This window comes from Mauremys mutica, chromosome 6 (genome assembly GCF_020497125.1).
Source record: "Mauremys mutica isolate MM-2020 ecotype Southern chromosome 6, ASM2049712v1, whole genome shotgun sequence".
Lineage (NCBI taxonomy): Eukaryota > Metazoa > Chordata > Testudines > Geoemydidae > Mauremys > Mauremys mutica.
Window position 1 is genome coordinate 27,626,248 of NC_059077.1, and position 12,532 is coordinate 27,638,779.

The 12,532-nt window shown below is 49.7% G+C and overlaps 1 protein-coding gene across 1 annotated transcript in view; it reads right to left on the bottom strand.

Moving 5' to 3' along the window:
• The window catches only part of PLCXD3 (phosphatidylinositol specific phospholipase C X domain containing 3), a 141,312-nt gene extending 133,194 nt beyond the window's left edge, over positions 1–8,118 (bottom strand). Inside the window, exon 1 of the mRNA XM_045022390.1 lies at positions 7,952–8,118. Coding sequence (XP_044878325.1) covers positions 7,952–8,054 — 103 coding nt within the window. The 5' untranslated portion in view covers positions 8,055–8,118. The remainder of the gene's footprint in view (positions 1–7,951) is intronic.
• Between the last annotated feature and the right edge of the window lie 4,414 nt (positions 8,119–12,532).

Genomic DNA, 12,532 nt, shown 5'->3' on the forward strand with positions numbered 1-12,532 from the left:
TAGCTATGGATGTGTCTTCACTTAAATTTGGCTGCCGCTGGCGTAAGTGCCTCTCTACACCAATTTAGTAACACCACCTCTCTAAGTGGCATACAGTCATGGTCGATGTAATTTGTCAACACAGTGTCAGCGTGAACATTGTATTGCTTATGTCAACTGTTACTGGCCTCTAGGCAGGGCCGCCCAGAGGGGGGGGCAAAGGGGGCAATTTGCCCCGGGCCCCGCACTCCGCAGGGGCCCCCAAGAGAAGAGCGGAGGCTCCCGCCTCCGCCCCTCTCCTGGAGCCTCAGCGCATCAGGCGCCGAGTCTCCGCCGGGGCCCCTGAGCCCCGCCCCGCTCAGAGCCGCGTGATGAGGGGGCGGGGCTGGGAGCTCCAACGGGGCCTGAGCCCCGCCCCGCTCAGAACGGCGTGGGGAGGGGGCGGGGCTGCGAGCTCCAGGCTGAGCTCCCAGCCCCGCCCCCTCACCACGCGGCTCTGAGCGGGACGGAGCTTTGGCCCCGCCGGAGACACGCTCGGGTAAGAGGCTGGGGCCGGGGCGGGGGGGAAGCGGGACCCACTGCCGCCACCGAAGCGCAGCCTGGTCTTCGGCAGCGGGGGGCCCCTTCCGTTCCGGGACCCGCCGCCGAAGTGCCCCGAAGGCCCGCGGCGGGGACCCCCCCCACCGAATTACCGCCGAAGACCAGGCTGCGCTTCAGTGGCGGGTCCCGCTTCGGTGGTAATTCGGCGGCGGGGGGGTCCCCGCCGCAGGCCTTCGGGGCACTTCGGCGGCGGGTCCCGGAACGGAAGGGCCTCCCCGCCGCCGAAGACCCCGGGCCCCCGGAATCCTCTGGGCGGCCCTGCCTCTAGGAGCCATCCCACAATGCCCCCACACTGACAATACAATTGATACAAGCACTCCTGATGAGGATGTGCACTGCCAACACAAGGAGCCAAGTGTGCACACACACAAGCAATGTACGGCTATGGTGGCTGTAAGCTGACATGGGGTGTATGGGGTGTTCAGGGAGGGGTAGCACCTCTGGTGTAGGGGCATGTCGTGTCCTTTCAGGGCAGCTCGTCCACCTTTGGTCCCCACCTGTCACTCAGCTCTCACCTGTGGCTCCCTGTAGCTGTAGCATGCGCAGCGGCCACACCCCGGGCAACAGCTTCGACAGGCTGGCTAAACCAGGTTGAGGGTAGCCGTTGGGCTTAGACCTCCGGTGAGATAGGGCTTTGTCTATCCCGAGCATGTGAAGACAGACTCCGGCGGATTGAGCGGATGAGACCTTCTAGAATAGGACCAACGGTCATGAAGGCGGTTTCTGCAAGCGGTGTGGTACGCTAAGAGCACGGCAAGACACGAAAGATGCCCTGGTCAACCACTGCGCCCAGCCCATCTCCAACCGTCTCGACTCTTGTCCTGCCATTGGAGCAAGATGGGATCTGGGAAGAGAGAGTGAGGCTGACTATGCGCACCTCTCCCTCACTTTAATCCAATCCACGCGCAAGTCTTGACATCTAACTTCCGTAAATTTCAAAGTCCTGTGGCGATGGGCGAGCGACGAAGCAGCAGGTGTGGATACACTGGGAGCTGTAGCCGTGGACCTGCACACAGGCGGCTCAGGTCTAATGGTCGTCTTCTTGCTGATCGAAGCAACAGCTGGATTCGGCGTCTACCTGAGTGACTGAGCAGCCCTTTTTAGGACCGCACTGCTCACCTCCGTAGCAAGAGGAAGGGGCTAGAAAAGGTGCCCTAAACATTGTTTGCTTCACAGAACCCTGGCCAGCTTACCGCGGCTGGAGGGGATCCCATCTTATGCGGTCGAACAACAAAACTTCAAATAACAAACCGCAAGGTGACACCACTCATTATTGGTACATGGAACGTACGCACGCTTCAAGATAACCCCTCAGCAGATCGACCAGAAAGAAGAACAGCCCTGGTCGCTAGAGAGCTCGCAAGATTTAACATCGATATTGCAGCCTTGTGTGAAACTCGTCTAGCCAACGAAGGTCAGCTCACAGAAATAGGGGGTGGTTACACATTCTTCTGGTGTGGACGTAGCAGTGACGAACGTCGTGAATCTGGAGTTGGCTTTGCGGTTAAGAATCAACTTGTCCGCAAATTTGCCAGTCTTCCCAAGGGTGTGAACGACCGACTCATGACACTGCATCTTCCACTACCGAGAGGAAAGCAAGCTATACTAATCAGCGCTTACGCACCCACAATGACGAATCCGGATGAAGTAAAGGACAAGTTTTATGAAGATCTTGATGCCCTACTCTCATCCGTGAAGCGTACCGACAGGCTGATTCTACTTGGCGATTTTAACGCGAGAGTAGGATCTGATCACTCTGCCTGGGATGGCGTCATTGGAAAAAATGGAATCGGCAAATGTAACAGCAATGGCCTACTACTCCTGAAGACATGTGTGGCTCATGATCTGATCATTACCAATACTATCTTCCGCCTGCCCACTCGCAAAAAGACGTCCTGGATGCATCCACGCTCCAAGCACTGGCATCTCATTGATTATGTCATCGTGCGGAGGAAAGATAGACAGGATGTAAGGGTGACTAAGGCCATGCCGAGTGCTGACTGTTGGACTGATCATAGACTCATCATCTCTAAATTAAGCCTTTACATCAAGCCAAAGAGACGTCCGCAGGGAAACAGAGCTGTGGTGAAAAAGATTAACGTCAGTAAACTGAGGAACCCCAATACAGCAGCTTTACTAGCAGAAGATCTTGACAACCAACTCTTAGAGCTGCAATTAGAGGAAAATGCTGAGAAGGACTGGGAACGCTTCCGGAATATTGTGCACTCTTCTGCACTAAAGGTTCTTGGACCCTCACACAGGAAACAGCAGGACTGGTTTGATGAAAACGATGAAGAGATCAAGGCCTTACTTGCTGAAAAGCACCGCCTTTACCGTGCTCATCAGAACGACCCGTCGTCATCAGCTAAGAAAAATGCCTTTAACAACACTCGCAGGACCGTACAGAACAAGCTTCGCAAGATGCAGGACTCCTGGTTGAGTGCCAAGGCAGGTGAAATCCAGATGTTTGCTGATAGAAACGATGCCAAACGGTTCTACGAAGCCCTCAGATCCTTGTACGGACCTCGGCCCTCAGGGAGCTCTCCTTTACTGGATTTAGATGGTGTAACTCTCATTACTGAGAAGACTCTGATTCTACAGCGTTGGGCTGAGCATTTTCAATCTGTACTGAACCGCCCATCTTCCATTAATAACGAGGCGATTGATAGAATGCCCCAGGTGGATATCAACCACAGTCTGGACGTTCCACCATCAGAGTCTGAAATCCTACAGGCCATCAGCCAGCTGTCCAGTGGCAAGGCCTCAGGATCTGATGCGATCCCAGCAGAAGTTTATAAGGATGGTGGTGCAGTGCTTGTTGACAAACTCACTCAACTGTTTCAGTCCTTCTGGAATCAAGGGTCTATTCCTCAGGAATTGAAAGATGCATCCATCGTACACCTCTACAAGAGGAAAGGAAATCGAAAAGTCTGCGACAATCATAGAGGAATATCATTGCTTTCCAGCGCAGGCAAGATCCTTGCACGAGTGTTGCTGAATCGCCTGATTGACCACCTGGAACAGGGTCTATTACCCGAGACACAGTGCGGCTTTCGTAAAGAGCGTGGCACTGTGGACATGATCTTCGCAGTCCGACAGCTCCAAGAGAAGTGTCAAGAGCAGAATCGTGAACTGTACACCATCTTTGTGGATCTCACTAAGGCTTTTGACACTGTCAGTCGTGAAGGTCTGTGGCGTATCATGTCGAAGTTTGGGTGCCCTGATAGATTCATCCTGATGGTACGTCAGTTCCACGACGGCATGACGGCTCGTGTTCTGGACGACGGAGAAGCTTCAGAGGCCTTTCCCGTCACAAATGGCGTCAAGCAAGGGTGTGTGTTGGCACCGACCCTGTTCAGCATGATGTTTTCAGCCATGCTGTCAGACGCCTTTCAGAACAGTTCCTTGGGAGTCAGCCTGAGATACAGGACTGATGGGAAACTGTTCAACCTGCGAAGACTCCAGGCTGTCACCAAGATAAAGGAGACTGTGCTACGAGACCTCCTTTTTGCTGACGATTGTGCCCTGAATGCTGGATCAGAGCAGGAAATGCAAGCCAGCATGGACAAATTCGCAGCAGCATGCGATAACTTTGGCCTTCTTATCAACATAAAGAAAACCGAAGTGATGCACCAGCCAGCTCCGAAAGCCCAACACCAAGAGCCCATCATCACAGTGAAGGGGCAAAGGCTGCAAGCAGTGGACCAATTTACATACCTTGGCAGCACCCTCTCCCGTGCAGTGACAATTGACATCGAGGTCAACTGCAGAATCGCCAAGGCAAGCTCTGCATTTGGCGGACTGCTGACCAACGTGTGGGACCGCCGTGGAATAAGCCTTGCTACAAAGCTTAAAGTCTACCGAGCAGTAGTGCTAACTACCTTGATGTATGCCAGTGAGACCTGGACTGTATACAGGAGGCACACTAGGCAATTGAACCACTTCCACACGATTTGCCTCCGCAGACTTCTGAGGATTCGGTGGCAGGATAAGGTGCCTGACACAGAAGTCCTTTCCAGAGCAGGCCTGCCATCAGTTTACACTCTGCTTATGAAAGCCCAGACACGCTGGGCAGGCCATGTTGTGAGGATGCCAGACCACCGCATCCCCAAACAGCTCTTCTATGGTGAGCTGTCTCAAGGAAAGCGATCGCACGGGGGACAAAAGAAGCGATACAAAGATACGCTGAAAGCCTCTCTTAAGTCCCTGGATATCGACATCACCTCCTGGGAAACCCTGGCACAAGACCGATCGACATGGCGTACGCTGATCCACCAAGGCTGCCAGACATCTGAAGCTAGAAGGATAACACTAGCACAAGAGAAGCGAGCACTCCGTAAAGCCAGAGCTGCAAATGTTGTAACAGTGGTGCCCACGCATGTCTGCCCGACATGTGGCAGAACATTCCGTGCCCGTATTGGCCTTACCAGCCATTTGCGGACGCACTGTGGACAGCTCACAACCTGATAGATGTTAAGGTCTTCTTCGAAAACGATGGACGAACATCAAGCTGACATAAATTAGTTGACATAATTTTGTAGTGTAGACATGGCCTAACAGAAGACATTTAGAAATAGTCAGTCCAACATATCCATATATATTTTAATACCTTACCTTGCCCCCTGCACCACCATTTTTAATAGCAGTGGGTTTTTAAAGTTTGTCCATTGGGGATACTAGCTGGGATAGGTGGGAGGAGAGGGATTATTTCATGATCTTTTAAAGAATGGAAGCAAAAATTGTAATCAGACTGACAAGAGCATTTTGAACATTTGTGTAAAGCAAACTAATTGCATGACATATAAAGAAAGAGGGATACATGCTAAGTTATACTGAAATGTGTGGCAAAGGCAGGCTATATCTGTATATGTGATATCACTTTAATAATAGAAATGCATACCACTTCTAATACCCATTAGTTGCTTAATCTCATTTGGTTTTCAAGCATCCAAGTCAATATAAAATCATGTACTCATGTAACCACAAGGCATTCGTTTCTGGTGTTATCCCTAACGAGTCCATTTCTTTAGAAATCTTATAAGCACGAGCAGCACAGTATTAAGTGACACACCCTGCAGACTATCATCTTCTGCTGCAGCAAATTTAGTTTGTCAGATATTCCACATGTGCAGTCCTTTAATAAGACAAGTAGCCACAGGCATTCAAAGGCTGTAGTTGAACCACTGGTTAGGTACTTGAAGAACAGCTTCAAATGAAGAGAAGAGGTGTGAGAGAGATTATTGGTTGTTGTTTTTTTTAAATTCAGACTAATGCAACTGGCAAATAAACATGTCGCAGCCCAGTAAGCTGTTAACACTCTTATAGGGCAATTAATTTATTAGTATTTAATAGTCACCAGTTAACATCTGCTGAATACCAATGCTTCTTTTTGTCATTGTTTTGGTGGTATTGCTTTTTCCCCCAGAACACTCTACCACCCCAATCCATTTCAGTCACGTAATTATTGAGAGAACACATTAGCATTTTCAAAGAGCTGTCTGATTTTTACCTTTGCTCTGTCAGGCTGCAAACCCCCACTGAACAATGGGAGTTCAGAAGCAGGCAAATGTGGCATATTCCTACTATAGTTCCTATAAAATGACAGCCCAATACTTCTCACCAGTTCTTGTGGATTTTGAACAAGCACATCCCATATATTATAAAGCCCTTATGTGCTCTCACAAAACTGGTACCCTGCATTTGACATTGCCTTGGCAGTAGAGAGGGTGTAATAATGATACTGCTTTAATAGTCCTAAATAAGTTCTTTCAGTTTCCAAAGCTGAAGATGCTTTGCTAATTACAGCTCATTGATCTGTTGGGAAAGGGGGTGGGAGGGAATGCATTAAGGATCTCCAAACAGTTTAGCACTCCAGATTGTGCAGGTCATTTGAAAAGTTAAGACAAAGTAATTTCTCCTCTATCCTGGGCTGCATGAGCTTCCAACCCATAGTGAATCTTTTACGGAAGAAAGTGGTAAGCATGCAGGTCTTTCTTTCCCTCAGTCAAACTGACCTGAAGAAGAGCTCTGCGTCAGCTCAGAAGCTCGCTCCTCTCTCTCAGCAAACCCAAGCTGGTCCAATAAAAGACCAACCTTGTCTCTCTAACCAGGGCCGCCCAGAGGGGGGGGCAAGAGGGGCAATTTGCCCCAGGCCCCAAGCCCCACGGGGGCCCCCACCAGAGTTTTTCGGGGCCCCTGGAGCAGGGTCCCTCACTCGCTCGGGGGGGCCCGGAAAACTCTTGCGGGGCCGGGCACAGGAGCTTCTTCGCTCCCGGTCTTCGCCGGCAGGGGGTCCTTCTGCTCCGGGGCGGAACGACCTCCCCGCCGGCGAATTACCGCCGAAGACGGAGCGGGACCCGCCGCCGAGTTCAGCCCGGTCTTCGGCGGTAATTCGGCGGCGGGGGGCCCTTCCCTTCTGGGACCCGCCACCGAAGTGCCCCGAAGACCCGCGGCGGGGCCCCCCTCCGCCGAATTACCGCCGAAGACCGGGCTGCGCTTCGGCGGCAGGTCCCGCTTCGGCGGTAATTCGGTGGTGGGGGGCCCCCGCCGCGGGTCTTCGGGGCACTTCGGCGGCGGGTCCAGGAACGGAAGGGCCCCCCACCACCGAAGACCCCGGGCCCCCGGAATCCTCTGGGCGGCCCTGGCTCTAACATCCTGGGACTAGCATAGCTACAAGAAAACAGCATACAGGAACCTTTACACATACTTCATGCAAGCATCAACCACAGAACAGGAGCTCACAGCAATTGCTGGCTTGCTCTCTCACAGCCATACAAACACACACCCTTCTGCATTTCACTAACTAGCTCATTCCCTTGCACATCTGCACCAGATCACCCCAGTGCCAACACGTCAAGCAGCCCTGCAGGGAAAAGGAGCTTTGCCGCTGCTGTGGCTGCCCCGAACTTTCCTCGCCTCTTCTCGCAGGGAGGGGCCTTGTGTCTCTAAGTGAGACTTGAGAAGAATATTAATGACTCTGGGAGGGTCTGGCAAAGAAATCGCCAGATCCCTCCAATTCATTGTCAACAAGAAGGAGGTGAATGGCCGTGGTGGAGGGAGGACAGGGATCTGAGCTGTAAAACCACGGGGGGGGGGGGAATATGGGCACGGAGAAGGGAAGCGAGGGGGAAATGAGGGGAACAGACCGGGCTCCACACACACAAAGGCAGCTCAGAAAAGCAGTCACCTTGCAAGCAGCGCTCCGCTAGAGATTTCACCCCTCTACCCACTGAGGCAAGAAGTGGAAATGCAAGAGCTCGCCCCATTTCTCAGCGAACGAGGCTTTCCTGGGCACATGCTAGTCAATATCTGCCTTTCATAAACGTAAGGGGGTGAGGGGAACAAGCCACCCCGCTTGGCTGCGGGCTCCTACCTGGGATCGCTAGGTTGGTGAGGGGGAGGCTGTGGATGCTTTCTGGCAAAGTTGCCATCCAGTCTGCGAATTTCAGCTCACTCTTGCCTTGCGATGAAGCCATGCTGCTGCCGTGCTCGCCTCCTCGCGCCTTCCTCTGCCGGGCAGCCTGACTGCCTGCAACCCGACGGCCGCTCCTCCCGCCCTGCCGGAGTTTACACGCTGCTCCGCGCCACACCCACAGGATGGCGCAGGCACATGCTCATTGTAATAATTATTCCAAACGCGCCGCGCTCCCGCCGCGCGGCCACCGGGCGCGGATGGAGCTTTTCGCCCTCGCCCACCACTCCTGCTTGAAACCTGCCCTTCCTACAACCACTTTGCTGTGCATTTTAACTGGAGCCACGCTGCTCCCGTATGCCTCACACTCCCCCCCCCCCCCTTTGTTGGCTGTTTCGGGCTGACTCGCTGGAACCAATTTGCCCTGCTTCTGATTGGGATTTTGCTCATTCATTTTTAATCAATGGCGTATAATACTTTCTCCCTCAGGCGCTTATTTTTGTCTGTTTCCCCCTGCTCCTCACAGGGGTCTCCGCTTCGGCGGCTGGCCCTCTCCGGAAGCATGATTTTCATCTCACTCAACTGTCTCCTCACACAGGGCTTCTTCCTTTATTTAAAAAAAAAATGTTGACATCATCCTCTTCTGTTCTTTGATCTTTTGGGCACAACTCAGGGTTGCCTCTTCTTCTGCACTTCATTCCCTGATCAAAAGGATGATCTAAGTGGCTGTTTTACATGGACAGGGGTGGTGTATATTCATGAATGAACTCAAATACCCCTTTCAATGTATTGATGTGTACAGCAGTTTAGATGGGGGATGGAGACATAACTAGGACACCCCCTCTACACTGGGACATGGACACTAGTGGGGAGAGAGAACACCGTCCGCTGCCTCCTCCCCGACAGCCCTGTGGGATGAGGAAGAAAGAATGTCTCCCCAAAGGGAGGTCGCTCCCAGGCAGGGCCGGTGCAAGGAAGTTTCGCGCCCTAGGCGAAACTTCCACCTTGCGCCCCCCCCCCCCCCGCGGCAGCTCCCCCTCCCCGGGGAGCCTTGCAGCACCTCCCCAACCCAGCTCACTTCTGCTCCGCGTCCTCCCCGAGCATGCTGCCCCCGCTTTAATTCTCCTCCCAGGCTTGCAGCGCCAAACAGCTGATTGGTGCTGCAAGCCTGGGAGGCGGGAGAAGTGGAGCAGCGACCGCATGCTCGGGGAGGAACTGCTGTAAAAAAAAAATTGGGGGCACCGCTTTTTGGCACCCCCAAATCTTGGCGCCCTAGGCAACCGCCTAGTTCGCCTTAATGGTAGCACCGGCCCTGCTCCCAGGAGCCAGAGGCATAGCAGCAGTAGTTGCAGTAGGATGGGATGGGGGTGGGGGGAGTGTTGAAGAGGAGCAGGCCTGAAGCCATCAGCCCTTAAGAAATTCCATCTAGGACACATAGCAGGTCTCAGCAACACAGGCTATCCACAAGCACATAGAAATACCTAGAAATGCTGGAAAGGACCTCAAGAGGTCATCTAGCCTCAGTGAAGGGGGCTGGCAGGACCATCCCTAGACCATCCCTGACAGGTGTTTGTCTAACCTGTTCTTAAAAACCTCTAATGATGGAATTTCCACAACTTCCCTTAGAAGCCTCTTCTAGAGCTTAACTATCCTTATAGTTAGAAATTTTTGTCTAGTATCTAACCTAAATCTATCTTGCTGCAGCTTAAGGATGTTACTTCTTGTCCTACCTTCAGTACATGGAGAACAATTGATCATCATCCTCTTTATAATGTATTTGAAGACTGTTATCAGGTCTCTCCTTCAAGTCTTCTTTTCTCAAGACTACATGCCCTGGTTTTTATCCTTTCCTCACAGATCAAGTTTTCTAAACCTTTTGTCATTTTTGTTGCTCTCCTCTGGATTCTCTCCAAGTTGTCCACATCTTTCTTAAAGTGTGGTGCCCAGAACTGGACACAATACACCAGCTGAGACCTCAGTAGAGACCAAGTAGAGGAGGACAATTACCTCCTGTGTCTTACATACAACACTCTTGTTAGCACACTCCAGAATGATATTAGCTTTGTTTGCAGCTACATCACATTGCTGACTCATACTCAATTTGTGATCCACTATTATCACCAGATTCTTTTCACTAGTACAGCCACTTAGCCAGTTATTCCCCATTTTGCAGTTGTGTAGTGTTTTGTTATGGTAGGGCTGTCCTCTGCTCCCTACACTGGCTCCCCTTACAGTACAGAGTCAAGTTCAAGGTCTTGGTCCTTATTTTCAAGTGCTCTTTGACCTGGACCCAGCATATCTAAAATATCACATAAAGCTTTGGGAAGAAGTGGGATTAATGACTTGGCTTCTCAGGCACAATGGAACTTTCTAGTTTCTGTCCTAAAGGTCAAGCTCGACTGTGCCAGGGACAGAGCATTCTTAGGGGTCAGCCTGAAATTTTTTAACAAACTCCCACACAAAGTGAGAGGGATCCAATTAAACAAACCTCACAACTTTCCATGCTAAGTGGAATGTGCATTTCTTAACCCTGCCTTCTCTAAGTAACACATTCTGCTACAAGTTCTTGAACTGTGGCTTTTCTTACACAAACAGAGCAGCATGTATATCAAAACTGGAAGCAAATCATAGCCCTACCAAAACAAAACACTATAACACATACACCAGGGATAGGCAACCTATGGCATGTGTGCCAAAGGCGGCACGCGAGCTGATTTTCAGTGGCACTCACACTGCCCAGGTCCTGGCCACCCGTCTGGGGGGCTCTGCATTTTAATTTAATTTGAAATGAAGCTTCTTAAACATTTTTAAAACCTTATTTACTTTACATACAACAATAGTTTAGTTATATATCATAGACTTATAGAAAGAGACCTTCTAAAAACATTAAAATGTATTACTGGCACCCAAAACCTTAAATTAGAGTGAATAAATGAAGACTCGGCACACCACTTCTGAAAGGTTGCCAACCCCTGACATATACAATTCTCTCCCTTGGGAGTGGACGAGAGAGAGAATGAACCACACATGATTGATGTCATTCAAATTACTTAATGCACTACTGGAAGGTGCTTGGATATTGCAGTGATAGTTTAAGAACCTATATAGACTAGACTAGTAGTGAAGTGACCTAACTGAGGACTTCCAGGTCTTTGGTCCCCTATGACACAGATGGAACATGTTTTGTCTTGGCCATTTGCAACAAACGCCCAGTGGGGAGCAGGAATGTAACAAGTGACTGATAAATACTACTGGCAAGAAATTGAACTTTCTGTCCTGGCTTCAGTGACATGCCCTGTGCCAGAGTTACAAATTCCCTGTCACGTGAGAAGTTTTAGTGTTCACTGACTCCAGCAGTTACTGTGACATCGTCTTGTTTTTAAAAATTCACATGAAAATAAAACAAACTCAGCTAAAAGTAAGTCACAGTCTGTTTCTGTCTTAGATCCTATCAGTAGCTTTCCGATCCCATGGCCACTTGTTCTCAAAATAGCTCTTCCTACAGTATGCTCTTCCGTGCTCAGGTAGATCAGCCACATGGACTTCATCTTTTCTGTTCCTGGTGTTTTTCTTAGGGACTGGGGGTGCATGAGTTAGTTCTGCCAGTACAAGAGCAAAGTCAGTAGGCCTCTGTGTCCTTGTTTTTGTTTCAATGTCTTCTACTCCTCTAGGACACACTGTCAGGGATAGTTATGACAGGTGGCTTTGGCACGCATGGTATATCTATTATCTTGGTAAACTGCCAGCCTCTTTTTGTTTGGATTTTAACTTTCTCTCCTACTTGCAATAGGAGTAATTGTTGTGCATTTTTGTCATAGTATTTCTTCTGCTTCTAAATTCCTTTTGTAGCTACTTCCAAGTTAAGTGCTTTACTTCAGGAAGATTATTAAACGTAGGCAGAATGACAAATGTCTGAATGGTACCACTGAACTGGTACACCTACTAAAGCATTGTGAGGCTTGTTGCAATTTTTATTTTTTGACAATTCTAAATATTGATCCCTTGAATGCATTATCACTTTTTATTTTTATCTAGTTCTTGATATTTGTTTTGACTTCTCTGCTAGCTCATTCGACTGTAATAATAACAGTAAAGGTTTGATGTGATGTGCTTGAACTAATAGGTAAAAGGAAATTATTGAAATGAACCACTTGGACCATTATGGGTTATCAACTTCTCTGGAATCTGATGGTGAGCAAACTGTGATGTATAGTGTGGCATTGCATTATGTGGCAGGCAAGAACTCAGTTTAAAAAAAAATCTGAGAAGTAGTTACTCGTTTAAGTCAAATTCACAATACAGATAAGACAAGTATCTCCCAGTCCAAAGAACAGTGGAGCGATTTCTTGGCATATGGAGCATTTAAAAAACATTTAAATAAAAAAAGGATGCTTTTGTTTTAACACCCACAAGAAGGTATTCAATAGAAGTAGATCTCAAGGAGGGATTTGAATAAGGAGATGATATTGAACTGATACTCCATCACAGGAAAGATGTTCAATCTGTAGTGAGCAGTATAGAAAAAAAGTGTAGAGATATTTG